General features: G+C 47.0%; 1 protein-coding gene across 3 annotated transcripts in view; it reads right to left on the bottom strand.

The window, feature by feature from the left end:
• The window catches only part of HABP2 (hyaluronan binding protein 2), a 38,995-nt gene extending 18,687 nt beyond the window's left edge, over positions 1-20,308 (bottom strand). The window contains exons 1-3 of one of the 3 annotated variants that reach the window (XM_074002761.1): positions 19,859-20,308; positions 17,558-17,684; positions 3,363-3,399 (exon numbers count right to left, since the gene is read on the bottom strand). In XM_074002761.1, the coding sequence (XP_073858862.1) occupies positions 3,363-3,399; positions 17,558-17,626 (106 nt within the window). In that variant the 5' untranslated portion in view covers positions 17,627-17,684; positions 19,859-20,308. Of the gene's footprint in view, positions 1-3,362; positions 3,400-17,557; positions 17,735-19,858 lie in introns of those variants that run through there. The other 2 variants (XM_065521426.2, XM_005566471.5) reach the window with 2 other exon arrangements.
• Positions 20,309-20,812: the final 504 nt, after the last annotated feature.

Here is a 20,812-nt window from a genome sequence, read left to right as displayed (position 1 = left end):
AGAGTGCCCAGCACAAAGCCCTACCTGTAGTTAATGTATGTGATTGACAGATTTATTTTTCCCTTAGTGGTCAAGCCTTTCTGCCTTCTGATTGGCCTGCATGCAGCTTTACTGGCCATAAAGATGGTGCCTGCTTAAAGCAGAGCAAATAGGGAATTTCAGTAAGAAACTGTGTGAGAAATGGGTCAAATGTACTTGGCAAAGAAAATACCTGATGAACTCTGTAGAAATCTAGAAACTCGTCCACATATTTTCCTGGGGAGAGAGGCACAGCAGCCTGACATACATTTTGGTGCCACTGGTAGATTGTAGAAAAACAGTTCAGGTTTAAACATAGATTATTTGTAAGTTTCTCTAGGCTACAGAAAAGGGAAGAGCTTTGGGAAAGAAAGGGGCAGGTGTTCGAGCATTTTCTATCAAGAATAAAAAGAAATTCTTGTGGGTTTGTCTAGTTTTCAGAGTCTGTTTCTAGAAATTATCATGAAGGATCATGAGAGTATCCTGAGTTAAGCCAAATTATCCTAATAATAGGTTATAATGTACTGAGTATTTTCTAAGTATCAGACACTAAACTAAATAAATGTGGTTGCCCACAATCTTACTTCACCCTAAAGCAACCCTATGGCATAGGTCCTATTTTGCAGATAAGGAAAAATGAAGGCCCAAGGAGATGACATCATAACCCAGGTCTACCTAACTCCAAGTCTTATTTGCCTTTTTATGATCCTGGAACCTCTTATAGGTTTGGGTTTCATGAAACTCCATGGGTTTTAGCTTTCAGGAAGTAACATGCATTGGGAAACCTTCTTAAGCTCATGTTCTGGGTCCCTTGACCAGGATTAACTCTGTCCACGTTCGGGGTCTCTCAGAAAATGCTCAGAGTTCCTGCGATGGGGGTTTTGCAGCTGCTCTGGTTAAGGAGCTTGCCAGATGTGTGGAACGGAATCAAACTCCCCGGAATGTCGCCCCTGTTGGCGTCATCCATCACTGTGGCACAGACGGCTCCTCTGAGGGCCTCCTCCAAACCCCAGCCCTGTCGGCCTGCATTTGACGCTTCCAATCTGGCTGGCGGGGCAGGCCCAGCAGAGACTCTCGCTGGCAGGCAGTAGGACAGCTGATGGATGGGCTCAGCCTGCATTGCTGGGCAGAGCCAAGCCAGCTTTGAAGAGGCATTTCCACAGGCCTGCTGGCTGTCGTGGCACCTGCTTTGGGGAGATGGGCAGTTGTGCTGTTTGCTGGCTACCTCCTCCACCACCCATCGGGGACTGTGGACTGGGCACCTTCTGCTCCAGCAAGGCCCTCACGGTGCGCTGTCTCCAGCGAGACCAACCAAAGAAGCAGCTTGTCCATGGGCACGAGCGTGGAGTCTCCTTCGCCACACTATTGTCTAGAGGCAGCAGGGAGCTGACAAATACCATCAAAGCACAACCCTTTTGAAAGGTTAAGTCAGATACTGAACAGGGATGTTTTTAACCTGAATCTCCTCTTTGCAAAAAGGCCCAACGTCTACATCTCAGCCCATTCCTCGGAGGCTATGACACCTCGAGATGGACTCTGGATCCCAGGAGCAGTCTGCTTCGGGGTCCGTTCATTCATACACCAAACTGTCTGAAGCTGTTGGCAGAGTTCTTGTAGGGCCCAGTCTCTTGAGAGCTAAATTCAATACTCTTCACTCCCTATAAGTGGTTTTTCATCCTGTGCTTTAAAAGTCTCCAGTGATGGGAAACTCATTACCTCCTGAGAAACCAATGGTCCATTCAGATTTCTGGACAACTCTGATGGTGAGAAAGTTCTTCCTGTTGGCAGATCAAATCTGACCCTGTGGCTCCCAGTCTGTTTGATTAAAGCTATAAATCTCTGGGCACATAGGCTAACTCCACTCCCTTTCCGTGGTCTCTGTTCAGTAGGGCCACTGCTTACAGTTGTTCGAGTTGTTCACTGCACAATTCCAGGGTGTCATGAACTCACTGAAGATGTATCTTACAACCTTCTGGCAGCTGGCAGTAAAGTCAGGGGCCTTTGAGTCTTCTGCGCTTCTTTCTCTTCCACTGTGTCACCCCATAGCTTCTACAGCCCAGTATCCCTGAAAATCAGACCCAAGGATCCCCTTCCGTGGTGCCTGGGCAGTTTGTGCTCAAGGCTGGGGAAGAGGCCACCCTTCCAGCCCCTTGGTCTCAGCTCCTCCCTGGACTCCTTGCGTGGGTGGTGGTGTGGCCGTCAGCTAGGGGATAACTCTCTGAAATACGTGCCTTCGGAGGAACTGAACTATGTGTCATTGAATAGCCTTTGTGTTGGGGAAAGACACAGATTTTCTCAAAACCCCACACGCCATACCCATATACATTTCTCCTCAACTCCACAAATATCCGCTGAGCACCTGGGACAGAACGAAGACCTGGCCTTATCTTTCTGCCCATCCAGGGGTTTGCTGCTGGAGAATATTGACTGTCAAACTGAATTTGGCCCAGTTACTGCTATCTTTGTGCCAAATAAATCCTTGATTCAAGGTTCAGCTGTGGCCACAGGCTCTGTGTGTTGTCTGCCTGGCTATGGCGCTCCATGGGTGACCAGCCTGTATCTCTACCAGTGGGGATGTTGGCCTCTGGCCAGATGGAGTGGTGAGCAGAATTTTCTCCCCCGGGGCTCAGCGCTGCAAAGGTACACTCGAACCCAGAGCCAAAGGACCAGGAGTGGATGATGTGGAAGGGGTGGCCCTGCCTAGCCTGTGCACGCTGTGGGCACAAAGCTGAGGACACAGGAAAGGGAGACGATAGGAGAGCGAGTCTGTGAGACAGAGAGCCTGTGTGAAGATACAGGACCCGCCGGGTGGTAGACGCGCTCAGCCTGAGGAAGCAAACCATTTGGGCAGAGGGGACAATGGCAGAGGTGCTGGTGAGAGGGTATCACCAGGCCAGGTCAGCCTGGAGGCCGTCCTTCCACAGAAAGAGGTGGAGCGGATGGGTGTGGCACAGGGCTGGCCTGCCTAGAGCCAGGCATTGTTCCATCTCACCCTTGCTTTGCCTTGGCCTTTCACCTCATTTTAGCCTCCAATTCGCTGTGTGGCCAGGAGTAAGTTGCGTCCCCTCTCTGGGCCTCAGTTTCTTTATAAAATCAAGGGTTTTAACTATGTAGGCAGTATTTCCCTTGGGACTCTGAGCTGTGGTGTCCACAGGAAATTCAAAATTGTGTGAAGCATTATGGGTGCACACATTTTGAGGGCAAGTTCTCAAAGGTGCCTGTGACACCCTGGAACCAGTTGAACCCTGGGGTCCCTCCAACACTTCCATACTTAGGCCTCTTTTTCTCCAGCCCAGAACCAGCCTGGGATTGGTGGGAAGCCCCCAGGAGATCAGCGCACTCACCTGGGTCCAGGCTTTCCAATAAAGACATCAGGGAGAACTGAAAAACAAAACAACACAGCAGATCAGCGTTGAGACGGGGCTCGGCCGGGCGTGATCCTCAGGTGTCAGCCAGGGGAGACCGTACGGGGTGCAGGTGCACTGTGTGCTTTCTGATGGTTGTGGCTGGGATGGAGGTTGAAGGGAGGGGGATGGGGTCTGTTTGAAGATACACGCCCCCCCCCCCCCCCCACCACCTATGCACGCTGAGCACTGAAGCATTGTCCTTCTCCACAGCAGGGGGTCGTGTTGCTTGTCTGCCCCTGTCCTTGCTTTGGAACACGGCTGCCCAGGTACTGGTGTGCTCGTCAGTTGCAGTGAGTTTCATCTACTCCCTGCCTGATACGCATTGCTGCATTTCATCCTTATAACAGCGCTATGAAGAGGCTTGCACCAGCCTTGTTTACAGATGAGAAACTTTGGACTTGGAGGTCACGTAGCTGTGGTAGGATTTGGAATTCGTGCTGAAATCTAGGTGATTTCTTCAGGTGACAGTTCCTGGGGATTTGGGGATGAACAGATGCTTAAAACTCTCCAGTGGCTTCCCATTTTTCTTAGAATAGAATGCAAACACCTGCCATGATCTACAAACCTCCTCCCATACCCCTCCCTCCCATTGCCCCTTACTAAGCTTCAGCCACACCTGGCTTCAAAATGGCACAAGCTAAACTCCTCCCACCTCAGGGCCTTGGCAATTGTTGCTGCCTGGAAGCCCTCCTCCATGACCTTGGCTAGGTCTCAGTTTAAACGTCATCTTGCCTGAAATATCCCATCAATATGACATTTCCCTGTCCCCATTGTTCTGCCACTGCACTTGTTCATTCCCTCCATGATCCTTATTGCAGTGCATAGCTTTACATTTATTTATTTTCATGTCACCTGTCTCTCACATCAGACTCTGTCCTCCAGAAAGGCAGGGATTTTATCTGTTTTGTCGTTGATGTATTACCCCATACCTAGCATAGAGCTTGGCACGTGGCATTCCTCAAAAAGATTTGCTGAATAAATAAATAATGATATAAAGAGCTCCTTTAATACACAGTACTCAGCCCGGAAAAGAAAGTTTTACTCATTTAATACCTGGAGGACGCTCTTCCACTTTCATCAGGGGTCAGCAAAAAAGGGCTCTTGGACCAAGTCTAGCAGTTGTGTTTTTGTAAATAAAGTTTTACTGGAAAACAACCATGCCTGTTTGTTTATGGCTGCTTTTGTAGAGAGAAAGTACAACCCCAAATATTTATTATCTGACACTTCACAAACAAAGTTTGCTGAACCCTGATTTAAAGAAATGAGAGTTCTACCACCAGACAGCTTTCCCTTTGGGTCTTGGCTGCCAGAAAGCTGAGATCAATGAGATACATCAAGCTAGGCAGTTTGGTATATTCGCTGCTTCTACCCTCTGCAGAATTTCTAATTTTCTGTTTTACTGTAGTCTTCATTACATGATTTTGGGAAGTAGGTGGATGATAAATTAGGAAAGAAAAATAAAAAGAATAATGCATCCGAATACGATGTACTGAGGATGTACAATATCAACAGATAGTATTCTTGGCAAAAATGCTTACCCTGAATTTATTCATGAGGAACATGACAGATCCAAATTGTGAGGTTCAAATTGCAGGACATTCTACAAAACACCTAGCCTAGCCTCCAGCAAAATGCCAACACCATAAAAGACAAAAAAAGATGGGAAGACTGTATTTTTAGTAAAGGACATGGCAACGAAATGCAGTGTGTGACTCTTAATTGGATCCCGGATTGAAAAACAATGGCAAAAAGGACATTGAGTGCTGTGGTTTGTGCTGACTTGGATATTTGTCCTCTCCAAACCTCATGCTGAAATTTGATCCCCAGTGTTGGAGGTGGGGCCTCAATGTTGGGTCATAGGGGTGGATCCATTACGAATGGATTAGTGTTCTCCCTCAGGGTAAGCAAGATTTCACTCTATTAGTTCCTAGGCGAGCTGGTTGTTAAAAAGAGCCTGGCACCTCCACCTCTCCCTCTTGCTTCCCCTCTTGCCATGTGATCTCTGCACACTGGCTCCCCTTTCCCTTCTGCCATGAGTGGAGGCAGCTTGAGGCCCTTTCCAAAAGCAGCTGCCCAATCCTGGACTTTCCAGCCGTCAGAAATCCAAGCCAAATAAACCTCTTTTAAAAAAAAATACGTCACCCAGGCTCAGGTATTCCTTCGTAGCAACACAAAATGGACCAAGACACTGAAACAAATGGGAAATTTTAATATAGACATATTAGACAGTATTATTGTGTCAATGTTGACTTTCTTGAGAGTAAACAATGGCATTGCAGTTCTGTAGGAAAATGTACTTATTCTTAAGAGACGGTGGCCAGGTGTGGTGGCTCATGCCTGTAATCCCAGCACATTGGGAGGCTGAGGTGGGCAGATCACGAGGTCAGGAGATCAAGACCATCCTGGCTAACAGTAAAACCCCGTCTCCACTAAAAATACAAAAAATTAGCCGGGCGTGGTGGTGGGAGCCTGTAGTCCCAGCTACTTGGGAAGCTGAGGCAGGAGAATGGCGTGAACCTGGGAGGTGGAGCTTGCAGTGAGCTGAGATTGTGCCACTGCACTCCAGCCTGGGTGACAGAGAGAGACTCTGTCTGAAAAAAAAAAAAAAAAAAAAAAAAGAGAGACGCTTGGTGAAGTATTTAGAGTGATATCTGCAATTTACTTGCAAATGATTCAGCAAACAAACAGACAAAGAAAACAACTATATACACACACAGGAGAATGAGAGACACAGCAACTATAATGACATTTTAACAATTGTGGCATCTATCTGGATGAAGAATATTCATTGCATGATTCTTCCCACTTTCCTGTAGGTTTGAAAAATTACAAAATAACATGTTGGTGAGGGGAAAGGAAGAGAGGCCATTTGTTATCTGGGACTGTGCCTCTGTCCAATGACTTCCTGGCTAACCACCTCCCCCACACCCTGTTTCTGCAGGCAGTGAGATGGGACAGGTGTTCTGTTTTGGGGCTGAGGGTGGGGGTTGGTACTGGGGAGGCCTGGCAGAGGAAGGGCAGCTCAGGCCTTAGGGGTGCTCCTGGACCTAGGGTGCTTGAACAAGGATTGGCAGAGATGGGTGTCTCTGGGGGGTGAGTGCCAGAGAGGTGCCATGAGGGGACCCTAATATGGTTTGGCTGTGTCTCCACCCAAATCTTATCTTGAACCGTAGCTCCCATAATCCCCATGTGTCATGGGAGGGACCACGTGGGAGGTAATTGAATCATGGAGGCATGTTTTTCCCATGCTGTTCTCATGATAGTAATTAAGTCTTATGAGATCTGATGGTTTTATACAGGGCAGTTCCCCTGCACACACTGTCTTGCCTGCCACCATGTAAGACGTGTCTTTTACCTTCTGCCATGATTGTGAGGCCTCCCCAGCCATGTGGAACTGTGAGTCTATTAAACCTCTTTTTCTTTATAAATTACCCAGTCTCGGGTATGTCTTTATTAGCAGCATGAGAATGGACTAATACACTAAGACCTCAAGGACAAAGGTTACCCCTCCTTCAATCTCACCCTCATCACCTCCAGTCATCTGGGCCTTAGTCCTGGTCCTTTCTCCCTGCTGTGCCTTTCTCAGGGCAGGGCCTGTCTGTCTAGACCTGTCTCCACCCAGTCCTGAGGAGATTCCCTACAAATTCTTCTCTTTGAACTGCATAGGATGGGCCATGCCCTAAGAAGTGGGCAGAAGACTTTGAGGGACATCCTTCCTCAAGGTCCAGCATGGAAGGGCCCTCCAGGATCTGCACCTGGGCCAGCGTTGCACATCCTGGCTCCAGCTGGAGCCTGAGGAACAGCCGGGTGCCATGCTACCTACAGCCAGCAGGTGGCAGACGTGTCCTTCCTAGGAGCTGGCGCTCGGAGGGAAACCAAACAAAAAGAAAGCCGAGACTTCCTGGGCTGGGCTCTCAGGGAGCCTGAAGCTGATGTGCGGCTTGGGCTGCCTGTCAGGGGCTCTCGGGAATCTGAAGCAAGTCACTCATTTTGTGACCCACAGTGTCCACCCACAGAGAGGGGCCGTGGTGCAATGTGGAAACGGGTAGCCCCAGCACGGGCTGGATATTTGGGGACCATATGGGAAAGTCCCGGCTGATAGTGGATTACTTATGCCTGTATCCGGATCCCTGAAACTAACCTGGATGATGGCAGGTGGGAAGGGTGGACACAGTATTTGCCTCCTTTCATTCCATCATTCCCTTAACTCTTACCCCAGAGACAAGGAAAGAAGAACCCTTACTCCTGGGACTTGCACATCCAAAGAGAAAGATCGATGCAAGAGTAGGAGGAAGAGATAACTAAGAAGCAGAAAACTGTGATGTCAGTTCACATTCCTTTAGAGCTGACAATGTGCCATCAGCTGTGCTAAATATTTTGCGTGCATTTTGTCTTGTTTGTTGCACACAATACTTCATAATTTAGGTGTTATGATTAGGTCCATTTTAGAGGTGAGAAAACTGATGTTTTCAGATATTAAGTTGTCTACAATAACTTAACTAGAAAATGCTGGAGCCAGGACAGGAGAGCGTCGGTCTCACATCAGAGTCCTTGCTCTTAGTCACCATTGCCGTGAGGGACCAGGAAGCTGCCACGTGTACACAGTAATAAAGCGAGGATGGAGGAGAAAGAAACAGAAAAGCTCGTTAACCTTAAGAGAGGCAGGTGTTGAGCTAGGTTCAAAATCAGGGGCACTGTTCTTGGAACACTTTATAAAAAGACCTATCTGTGGGCTGGGCGCGGTGGCTCACGCCTGTAATCCCAACATTTTGGGAGGCCGAGGTGGGCAGATCACTTGAGGCCAGGAGTTAGAGACCAGTTTGGCCAACATGGCAAAAACCCATCTCTACTAAAAATACAAGAATTAGCCAGGCACGGTGGCAGGCGCCTGTAATCCCAGCTACTCGTGTGTCTAAGGCACAAGAATCACTTGAACCTGGGAAGTGGAGGTTGCAGTGAGCTGAGATTGTGCCACTGCACTTCAGCCTGGGTGACAGAGTGAGACTGTCTTAAAAAAAAAAAAAAAAAAAAAAAAAAAGAGCAAGCTTGTCTAATCTGGCCTAGGCCTGGCAGGCCACAGAGAGGGCCTACTCAGCCTGAGTGACAGCTGGAGAAAGTACAAAAGTCAGATTGAGCCTCAACCAGCCTCCTACTGCGGTAAATACATCTTAACAAACATCTCCACCCAGATCAAAAGGCATGTAAGCCACTGCTCACTTCTCCCACCATATCCATTCCTAGTTTCAACAGGGCCAAAATAGCACATGGTCCCAGCTGAGCCATCTTCTCTTAGAGGGTGGACGCTGCTGCTTCCGCACATGGTAAAGTAGCTGCTTTGTAGTATATTTAGAAAGACCATTCTAGATCCAACTACCGTTTCTTCTACTCCACACTTGGGATTTCTCAATGGATCCCTGACTTAGGACACTGACCTCAAGGTTAAGAGCAGGCCCTTAGCAATGTTAAAATGCCTAAACCACCAGAGTCTCAAAGTCTGGTGTCCTCCCAGGTTAAGGTTGGTTAGTGAGGAAGGCAGGGAGAGAAGGATCCCATGTCTCTGAGTCTTACTGATTTACAGTGTAATCTCCTTGGTTGTGGGGTGCACATACATATAATCTATTTTGTCCTATCTTTAATCCAGTGATTATTTCAACTAAGATTCTTCCTCTGCCTTCCAGAATTCCAAAACTTCTGGAAGACAAAACAGAAAGCCTAAAAGTCTAAGTTGATGCGTTCCAGGAATTCATTGGTAGAAAATGTTCTCAGAGGGATTAGGAGGCAGTGACGGGGGAGATGGGGCCAGATTTGTCTTTCAGGGAAAGAGGCTCAGCGCAGAATGAACTAAGAGCAGAGAAATCTTCTGCTTGCTGGGTAAAAGGCTGGGACTCTAATCACACCATCCCTTCCTCCTTGCATGTTCTACCCTATGCCTGGTGGTACTCCACATGTTGCCAACCACCAGGGAGGGACTGCATTACTCCCAAAGGCAGCTGGGGAGGAGAGACTAGAGACACTATGGCCATGGTTAAGGCTTGCAACCGCTGGACTGGAAGGTGGACAGGGACAAGTGTGCATAGTTCAGCAGGGCCAGTCCCCCTGCTGGGCAAAGAGCTCAAGGCCAGAGCGAGTAGTGGAGGTGGCAGAGGGCAGAGGCCACCAGTGCCCAGGCCAAGCCTGCCTCATGTTGTTCTTCTCTGGCTCCTGCTACAAAGATAAGTGACGTCATTTCAGCCTGAGTTGAAATAATCACTGGATTAAAGATAGGACAAAATAGACTAGATGTATACACTCCCCACCTCCAAGAAGATTACACTATAAATCAGTAGGATTCACAGACACGGGCTCCTTCTCTCTCTGCCCCTTCCTGACTTTCTGTCTAACCAACTTTATCCTAGAAGACACCAAGATGAGCAGTTGTGCCAAGCCACTCAGTCCTTTTATTTGAAAATTGCGGTAACATATAAAGAACATCATGTTTATCATTTTGACCATTTTTAAGTGTACCATTCAATGATACTAATTACATTCACAATGCTGTGTACCCATCACCATGCTCTAATCCCCAAACTTTTTCATCATCCCCAACATAGACTATACTCGTTGAACAGAAATGCCTCCTTCTTCTCCCTCAGCCCTGCTAATCTCTAGCCTATTTTCTGTCTGCGCATTTGGCAATTCTAAGTATCTCATGGAAGCGGTATCCTACAATATTTGTCGTTCTGGGACTGCCTTTATTTCACTGTGCGTCATGTTTCCAAGGTCTTCTAGGTAGCATGTATCAAACTTTCCTTCCTTTTTACAGCTAAATAGTATTCCATTGTCTCCATCTATCTAAACACATGTTGTTTATGCATTCATCTCTTGATGGACATGGGTCATTTACACCTTTTGGCTATTGTGAATAATGCTGCTATGAACATTGGTGTACAGCTTTCTGTTCGTCTCTGCTTTCAGTTCTTTTAGATATGTGCTTAGATGTGGAATTGCTGGGTCCTAGAGTAGTTCTACGTTTAACTTTGTCGGGGACCGCCGCCATACTGTTTTCCACAGTGGCCACACCATTTTACATACCTACCAGTAAGAGTTCCAATTTCTCCACATTGTCACCCACACTTGTTATTCCCCATTCTTGAAAATGATAGCCATCCTAACAGGTATGAAGTGAGCCATCCTAATAGGTGTGAAGTGGTGCCACTCCGTCCCTTCGTAGGCACAGGAATCTTGCCCTTCTTGCTTTTGCACACGTTGTTCAATGCCGTCTCAAGACTGGCAGGTTCACGGCAGCTTTGCTTTCACCTGAAGCTCAGGGCAAGGGGGCAAAGACTCTCACGGGGAAATGTGGAAGCCGAAGGAGAAGGCGCTGGCCAGCAGTGCCTGTGGATGGTTTCCTTCCTGGATACCTGGGTGAAGCTGTTCACCAGACCACAGTGATGAGCCAGGAGCCACTGTAGAGAGGAACTGGCTTAGACCCTTCATCTGCAGAGGAGGAAGCTGAGGCCCAGCATGGTGAAGTGGCTTCACCATGGACAAGGACAAGGACAAGGATGCATTGGGGCAGGGGAGGGACTCAAGCTCGGGTCTCCTAGCTCCGACACCGGTCACCTGTGCCTAGCTCAGAGGGACTCTGTGCAGCTTCCCTGCTCTAAAGCCCAGAGCTGGCCAGTCAGACCCTGCCCAGCTAAGGGCTGAGCTGCAGCTTCCTGTGACAGTGGCAGGCAGAGATGAGACAGGGGTAAGGGGCAGAAAGAGAAGAGACCCATTTGTACATCAGGGGAATTTCCATTTTAAAGACATTGGTTCTTAAACCTCAATGTGCGTAAGAATTGTCTGGGCAGCTTGATAAAAATACAGATCCCTGGGGCCCACCTGCAGAGGCTGTGTGTCCATGGGTCTGAGGTGGGCCGGGAACACAACACCCGTGTTCCACCAGTGCCCAGGCGACTCTGCCCTTGGCCACATTTTGGTTATACCAAGCTCTCTTGGATGTGAAGCTTCTGTCTGAGGGGACTCAGGGCCTATCTCTGCTCCTGTGCAAGTTGTTGAGCTTCTCTGTGCCTCAGTTTCCCCAATTATAAAAGTAAGACTTCCCTCTCCCAATTCCAGTGTTTTATTCAAGGAGCTTTGGCTGCTCAGGAGGAGAATGGCATTTGCAATGATTACTCTGGAGGTGAGACTTGGTGAGAAATACCTGTACAAATGGCTCATCCCAGGGACTTGGGGCAAACAGATGGTGGTGGAGGGGAGCTTTGAAGGTTAGGGAGTGAGGCCATCCAAGACAAGGAGCCTGGGTAAAAATTCTGCATCTGATAATGCTCTTGGAAAACTTTTTAAAAGGCAAGCAAAGGCCAGGTGCGGTGGCTCACGCCTGTAATTCCAGCACTTTGGGAGGCCAGGGCAGGTGGATCACTTGAGGTCAGGAGTTTGAGACCAGCCTGGCCAGGATGGTGAAACCCTGTGTCTACCAAGAATACAAAAATTAGCTGGGTGTGGTGGAGGGTGCCTGTAATCCCAGCTACTTGGGAGGCTGAGTCAGGAGAATTGCTTTAACATGGGAGGCAGAGGTTGCATTGAGCCAAGATCGCACCATTGCACTCCAGCCTGAGCAACAGAGTGAGACTTTATCTCAAAAAAAAAAAAAAAAATTAAGACAAGCAAGTGGACAAAACCAAAGCTCAGCTGATGGTGGGGCCTGCCTTATATAAGCACAAGCCCCTACATTGCCCTTTTTGGTCAATCAGCCCCAGCAAATAGCCCAGAGCTTCAGGAAGGTAACTCCCCCGCTGGGCATCAGCGCCACCTCTGCTGAAGCTGTGCTCACTCCTGCGCTTTCCAAGGCATCAGATGTGAGCCACTGGGGGTACCTGAGTTGATTGAGGTGGTGCCTAGCCAGGACGTGAAATAACAGCATTAGAATAAAACAGAAACAGCGTGAGAAAGTCTTTCTTTTCTCAGGTTGACTGTCCTTCCAATCCCACCAGGGGGAAGGACTGCTGGGTCTCTATCCTCTGCCTCCTGCTGATCTTTCCTCTAAGGAGGAGAAAGCTGCTTCAGGCTCAGAGCTTTAGCATGTCACCAGCAGCCAGCTAGAATTCAACGACATCACTTCGTTTTCTTTGTAGTAATGACAATTTCCTTTAGAACTAAATCAATTTAGAGAAAAGGTGAGTCTTTAACAAAAGTATTAAGAAACTAATTTGGGCGTTGGCAGAATTTCTGAAGATGGCTTCATTCATGACTGAAGTTTTGAAAACACTGAATGAACTGGTTTGCTAGCTGGCAAGACTCGATCCTTGTGATGTTGGAAAGCAAAGCTTCGGGGCTACTGAGGGACCGTCCAGGTGGGAGTGACTTTGTCTCCTTCTGGAAGCTGGAGTCTCAGGCTGCTGCCCATTTTGACACCTTTGATACCACATGGAATGGTCTTGTTTGTCTTTGGGCGGTGCCAGGCATGACGATCTCAACCACAGTGCTTATGAGCAAAGAACTTGGCGTTGGACAGACCTTGAATCCCAGAACTGTAACCTCCCAGAGGTGCCATCTTGGGTAGACGATTTAACTGCTCTATGCTTAGACTTCATAACTGGTTGCTGCTACTATTAATTATTGTGATTACTCTTACTGCGATTATTATTAGCCACTGTTGTCAGTGAGTTCGTTTTGTTTCCTCAGAGTGCACCCCTGCCGGAAGGGCCGACTAAGGAGAACTTACTCAGCGTCAACTTTTCCTGGAACTTGTTTGCGGGTCACAGGCATGGCGCACCAACCCCCTCCCCCCACCATTTTTCCTGGGATCGTTGCCAAGTCTTAAGCCAGGAAACCTTGTTATATTAATTATGAAGAAAAAGCATGTTTTATTTAAAATCCCGGCTGCCGAATATTCTGCCATGCTGTTTCTCTGTGACAGCAGAATTGCTCTTGCATTTAGGAAACTCTAATGAATTTAAAATATAAATATACCTGTGCCTATATACGCGTGTGATTTCCCGCGACCTGATTTCCCTAAATACCAGTGTACACTGCTAAAGGTAATGAGTTGGACTTGCGCTTCCGATCAGTTAAAAAAAAAAATCTATGAGCATTTGCAGTGAAATTCAGTCCCTCCCCTTTCTCTAAGACTGTGTAGATGGCAGTAAGAGGGAGGAATGCCTCTTCAGTCTCTACTAGGCCCGAAAGAGACCGGCATTCTGGAGGCTTTGAAAAGAGTAGCTCCCATCTTCCTGTCCAAGGCCTTGTTTGGTCCTGGAGCCCATGCAGGTGTGGATGCTTGAATTAATCGGATGCTGAGCCTGGTCACTTGCCCATCTCACACTGGCTCCAATAAGTCAATATCCACAGCATTTCTGAGCAATAGCCAGAGAAGTGCACTAAGGCAGAACCAGGCAGACAATGCACACTGGTCAAGAGAAAGGCTTCTAGATAGTATGGGGGCCAGGCATGATGTCTCACACCTGTCATCTCAGCACTTTGAGAGGCCAAGGCAAGAGGATCATTTAAGGTCAGGAGTTCGATACCAGCCTGTGGAACATAGCAAAAACCAGTCTCTGGGAAACTCAGCTTCCTTCCTTCCTTCCTTCCTTCCTTCCTTCCTTCCTTCCTTCCTTCCTTCCTTCCTTCTTTCCTTCCTTTCTTTCTTTCTGAGAGAGGATGCAATGGCACCTTCTCTCCTCATTGCAGTCTCCACCTCCTGGGCTCAAGTGATGCTTCTGCCTCAGCCTCCCAAGTAGCTGAGACTACAGACATATACCACCACACCTACTTAATTAAAAAATTTTTTTTTTTTGGTAGAGACAGGGTCTTGCTATGTTGCTAGTCTCAAACTCCTGGCCTCAAGCAATCCTCCCACCTTGGCCTCCCAAAGTGCTGGGATTCAGGCATGAACTAGCACGCCTGGCCTCAAACTTCTAATAACAGCAGCAGTGGCTAGCCCTCTCCATGGTGCCAGCCAAGAATGGGAACCCAGTGCTACTCAAATGTCTGATTTTCAAGAAAAGCTGGGAATCTGTGTCTTTATGGGAAATGTTCTGTGTTCCGATTTTCAAATGTGGCCAAGCAATGAAAATAAAACTAAAATTCTCTTTGAGCCAATCTTCTACCCACCAAATTAAGCTTCAGCTGTGAGCAAAGTGTATTTCAAGCTGCCAATTTGCAACTTCTGACCTAGGCAGACTTTTCTGTGGCTCTATACCTGGGAAGATTCTAGAGTTCTAGGGTTTCAAAATCCCAGAAATGTAAACATTGTTTTAATTGAAAGCACCTCCTTTGCAGGGGAGAGAAGGCTTTGTCTTTCCTCCTTTCTAGGGATGGGCTGAGTAAGCAGGCAAGCTTGACAAGCATTGTCCTCTGGTTTCTGGGCTTGGAGAGGTCAAATTCCATTATGGCTGAGCCCAGCTGGGCCCCAAATCACTCGAAGAATCCTAGCAAGAAGAGAGTTCTAAGACAGTCCTTGTCTTATTTACAGTTTAGCAGGCCTCCTGTGATGAACGTGGAGTCAGACAGTTCTGGCCCCAATCCTGGCCGGAAAGTTAGTTTAACATCTCTGGGTTTGTATCTTATCCATAAGACAGGGATAATGATATGAGGCTGTGCTGGACAGGTGCTCAAAAATGATAGGTTAGAAAAACCAAATCTCGACTAGAACAGGAAGGCACAATGAATGATGCCCTGGAGTTCACAGCAATGATTTTTGACCCGTATCTCTTGGGCTAGTGGATATCAGAATAAAAATCTCCACGACAGATGATTCCAAAGAACAGTCCTCATTTGCTACATGATCTGAATTCACGGCAGAGTACCTGGGCATCTTTCCAATGAATAGTGACCGCAGATCTTGCAGCTGCCTTTCTTTGGAGTTTCAGAGACACGTGGAGTCCATTGCGCTTCACCCAGCAAACATGTGCCTGGTCTAAGAGCCTCCTTTCCCTACAGGAAGAGCCATGCCCCTGAAGCTGTACGAGCCAATGAAATCTCATCCTCACCCAGGGCCCCAGACAGGAGACTGTCTACGTGGAAACCAGTCTATAATCTAGAGCTCAGCTCTGCCACTCATCAGCTATACGACATGGGACTGGCCCAGTTTTCCAGCTTCGTTTCTGTAAAATGGGAGCATAGTAGGAATTATTTCTTGGGGTCCTTCCAGAGATGAACTAATTCATGGAAAGTTCAGGGCTAGTACTCAGGACTCCTCATTAAACGGTAGCAGTTAGTTATGACTTTTAGCTGTGTGGGGCTGGAGAGGCCACCCAGCCCAGCTGGCTATGTGGCTTCTTTACCCCTCATGATGCCCCAAACTCTCCAAAGCATCTGAACGACTTGGCCACTCTCCCCCGATGTCTGTGTGCCGGCCTGTGGAACACAAGCCGCCTTCCCGACCACCTGTCTGGCACACATCTGGGGTAAGAAAGCATTCCAAAGCCCCGAATCCTCTCTTTGGAATTGACTAAGCTCATTGCCTGAAGGCTAACTCTCATATTTTCTCTTTTATCCATTATTGACTTATAATTTCATTGCTAACCCTAAAAATTCACTAGGGTTTGCAAAAAAGGGATTTTTCGGGACCATTATCCTTTTGTGAACTTCAAACAGACTGTGTCAACGTTTCTCCTTGCCTGCAAAGTTTAGGATCTAATTCTTTCCGACTGGTATGTTCTCTGGGCCCCGTGTGGGCCTCCGATGATTTCTCCTTCCTTTCTCTAGACCTGTGGTATTTCTGCTGTGTCTCGGCCTCGGACACCCAACAAGCCATCAAATGATGTAGGGGCTTGACAACAATTTGTAATTGCAGCCGCCACACACACACAAGTCGTGATTTGAAAAGAAAACCCTTTCAGAAGTGAGTCACTTGGCAACTTAATGCAGAGCTAAGATAGGTGTCTGAGCACAGTTGACGGAAAAGAAAGGAGAAGCTATTGTTTTAAAAACATGCTAATCAGAAAACCTGTAACTTAATCTGCTTCCTTCAGGAAATGCTCTGTGGAGTGAAATGGGGAACAAAATGCAGAGGTACTCAATAAGACAGAGAGGTTATGACTGTTATTTCAGTTCTTATCCTCTGCCCGCTTTCTAGCACCCCTTCCCAACAAGGCGGAGCACTCCCTGATTTTTATAGAGAAGTTGTGTTCATTCTTGACATTTTAAGGGAGTAGAGCTCACATTTATTTGCAAGCCACATACATGACCTTGTTTAATTGCAGCCCTCCCCAAATCTATGAGAGGTTAGCACTTGATCTGCAGAAGACAACACTGAGGCTCAGACAGATTATGTTCCTTGCCCAACATTCCACAGCTAGAATATGGCAAAGCTGAGATTCAAACCCTGGCCCCAAAGCCTACATTCATGCCTCAGACTCCAACCAGCACGGAACGTCCAGGAGACTCTATTTCTGTGCAAGGCCCTCTTTCACATGCCCACGGAGATCCATCTGACACTCTTGGACCACGGCACGCAGAAGGAACTAACATCTTGACAAGTCATCTGCTCCGTAAGGTCCTGAGTCCTCCATTCAAGACTCTCTGACGGGACTTCCCTTCCCTGCTCACTGCAACCTCCCTTGGGTCCCTGCTCACTCTCTCTGCCTTATCCGCTGCTGTCATGGGAAAAAGGAGACAAAGTACTAAACACAAAGCTTCTCCCCAAATCCAAACGATTTATGCAGACCCATTTCCAGGATCGTTTGCAGTCAGCAGGCGTCCCCTCTAAGGCCACAGTGCATTGGTTCTTACCGTAGTGTCAGCCCCAAATCGCTAGAAAGCTGTGTGTGTCAACACCAATAGATAGGTATATTTTCCTGGGGAGAGAGTTTATAGCTTTCCATGCTTCTCAAAGGGGTCTATGAGATCCACGACAGGTTACAGCACATGCCCTGGGGCACATTTTCTTGCCCCAGTCTCCTTTGCTGGAATGCGTTCATCAAGTCTCTGCTCCAAGGTGGCTCAAGTCAGACACATGTTCCCATGGGAGTGGCTGTTCAAAAGAAACCAAGCCACAGACCTGCACTGATTCTTGTAGTTAGAACATCTCCAACTTGGCAACTTCAGCCTTTCACTCTGAAGTTTCTCATCACTCCCAGCCTAGCTTGGTCCTCCTAGTAAACTTCAGAGTCTCTCAACTACAGTTATTAGAAAAGAACACTTACCCCACAGGCTGTCTTTCCCACCAGAGCCATTAACAGCAGAACATGGAGATCAGACGTCCTGGCAAACATCTTTGTAGTTTAAGGACTTGTGTTTTGCTCTCAATAAAATTTCTTTTGTTGTCTATGCCTTTAGGGGGGAAAATGTCAGTCTCCAAGGATTCAGGAACAAATGAAGAGGATGCAAATTATTAACTAGGCATCAAATACTGTTTAATGTTTAATGTTTTGCAAACCAACTATCTTGATTAAACAAATGGCAACTTTGGGGCTGGGCTGAGTCATGAGGTGGTTTCTCTTCTGGGGAGAAACTCTCCAAAGAAAGTAGCTGACATAAAGAGCCCCCGGCTCCACGGTGCACACGGCAGCTGCTGGGTGTTCCGTGCAGAAAGCCTGACAGTGTAACTAGCATCCCAGCCTCAGGATAAAAGATCAGGTGAAGCCTGTGCCACAGGCCTCTGCCAGTGCCGATTTGTACAGAATGTTAATAGACTTCTGGTTCATCAAATCGCAAACAGAATTAAGGCATGGATGGGTTCCTAATAACATCACACTTTATATTCGTGAGAGATAAATTAAAGGATGCAAAACTGCTATTGACAAACATTGATTCTGGGCCCTTTGAAGTGTTGCCCACAGTTGCTTGTTGCCTTCAAAAGTTTTCTTTTAAACCTCATTACATAAGGCTTTTACTTTTTAATTATTTTTCCCCTTTCGTTGCAGTCTTTCTTTGATCAAGGGGAGGAAAAAAAACATGGTGTTCATATTTCGGGACAATTGTTTCCTATGTTCCTTATTTAGTTATGCTGGTTGCAGGTAGAGTTCTATTAAGCAGCAATTACCTATTAAGTGTGGGTTCTTGTGGACACAATTGATCTCCTTAATAGGCATGATCTTGATCTCCTGTAAACAACTGACTGCCCACAGTAATCTATGCCTGGGTTCCAGGAATCCTCCGGACCTGAGTCATAAATCCAGATTTTGAAATGCCGCTGCCAGCGGAGGACATGCTCACCCGTGCCCCCTGCCCAGTCCTTCCCCCATTTGCTATCCCTGTTTGGCACGAGGACTGCGTCAGTGGTTGCATCTACTTCTGAAAGCCAAGTTGCCAGCCTGGGAGGGCCTCACAGATCCGAGCCCGGAAGAATGCCCCAGTCACCAGACGAGCCTTGAAGGACTGGCCAAGTCCTGGTCCTGCCATTTTACCTCCTAAATAACTTATTTTCTTTTATCCATTCTATTTTAGGCAGCCATCAACTCCCCCCACCCCATCCCCTGCACCATCCCCATCCACCTGATCACTATAATACATGCCCATGTTAGTAGTCCCTTTTTCTTCTTCTTCTTCTTCTTCTTCTTCTTCTTCTTCTTCTTCTTATTATTATTATTATTATTATTATTATTATTATTATTTTGAGACAGAGTCTTACTCTGTCATCCAGGCTGGAGTGCAGTGGCATGATCTTGGCTCACTGCAACCTCCGCCTCCCAGGTTCAAGTGATTCTCCTGTCTCAGCCTCCTGAGTAGCTGGGACTACAGGTGCCTGCCACCACGCCTGGCTGATTTTTGTATTTTTAGTAGAAATGGGATTTCGCCATCTTGGCCAGGCTGGTCTCAAACTCCTGACCTCAGGTGATCCACCCGCCTCCGGCTCCCAAAGTGCTAGTATTACAGGCGTGAGCCACCACGCCTGGCTGTAGTCCCTTTTCCTAGAAAGTTCTTCTCTAGCCTTACTCTGTCCTTCCCCTAATCCTTATGACAACCATAAATCTGTTAACTAGAACGCTGCTCACTCTTGAGCAAGTTAATTTCGTTAACTCTCCTAGTTAATGCATCTTCCATCTTTTAGCCCAAACATTACTTCCTCAGAAGCCCTGCATGCATTTCTTCATTACAGCATTTATCGAGGTCGTAATGTCACAGCCGTATTGCTATTTCATTAATATTTGTTCCCCATTGTCCCTATTGTTTCCTATGTTCCTTATTTAGCTATTAGACTGAAAACTCAGGACAGCAGGCCCTCAGGAAGAGCAGGCCCTCTGTTTCGATCACCATTGAATCCTTGGCATAGGTGCCCAGCACTGGATAGGCACTCAATAAATTTATGTTGGCTGGAATGAACAAATGAATAACCACTTTATTCACGTGACAGTTGGACAAGTTATCACCAGGATGCCTTAGATAGCATAGCCAACTCAATGTGAAAGGAAAAACTGGATGTGAAAAACTAAAAGCATTTGTGAAATTTTAAGCACACATCAACTTATTCATGAACACTCCATTAATATTCATCAAATACTTACAGAGGCTGTGCTGTGAGCCAGGCATTGGTGATGTGGGGAGAAGGAGGCAGGTGTGTGAACTGGTTGAGGAGGAGATGGGCAGAGAGTGAAAAAGTAAACAGTCAATTTTCGTTAGTGATTTCTACGAAAAAGAGTGAAACAAGGTGATGGAATAGAAATCCTCATGGGCGGGAGGATGGGAGGTGGCTATGATGACATGGTGGCCACGGTGACATGGTGGTTAAACAGGGTATCTGTGCAGTGCTGAGGATTTTGTTGGTGGTTACCTGATCCCGGAGCAAGGGCCAAGGAGGCAGCACACATGAGGACTTTGCTGGAGTCTTCACAGTGTTTGTACAGACGGTAAAAAACAAAAACGGAAATGTTCAGGCAAGCCAAACCACGAAATCACTCAGAAGACTCAGGCGTCTCTCTTCCCCTCCACTGCCTCGTGTGAATTACTGACCTTCTGACTTTGTGGAAAGATTCCCAGAAAACAAGCCAGAAGCTTTTCTTCCTGTGTCAACAGGAAGTGACCTGGTGAGTTTGCTGTTCATCTTTGTAATCAGATTAATTTCCCTGACATGTAATCTTCTCTTTATTTTCAAACAAAAGGGAACAATTTTGCTCTTTTTGTAATAACTGCAGGCCTTCCACATATTGTCTCTTATTTCCCTAAAGTTTTGTTATCATGACAAAGTGAAATTAAATAAATTTCTACACTTGGTCTTAAAGGAGAGAATTCTCTAAAATATACTTAATCTTTTTTAATTTAGAAGGACAAAAGAAGCTGGCTAATCATGTAATATGTCTTTATCTGGGGAGCTGGAACTAACCTACCTGGGATCTCTGGTTTTTAAATCCAAACACAAAGCCTTTAGTACTCATCCAGATGGGGATTTCAAATGTTATCAAGTTAATCTGGTCTCTCTGTTTCCTGGGTGACACTTTCTCACGTGTTAGGTTACACACCAC

The sequence above is a fragment of the Macaca fascicularis genome, chromosome 9, assembly GCF_037993035.2.
Source record: "Macaca fascicularis isolate 582-1 chromosome 9, T2T-MFA8v1.1".
In the NCBI taxonomy this organism is placed as follows: Eukaryota; Metazoa; Chordata; class Mammalia; order Primates; family Cercopithecidae; genus Macaca; species Macaca fascicularis.
This window is presented reverse-complemented; position numbering and strand designations above follow the sequence as displayed.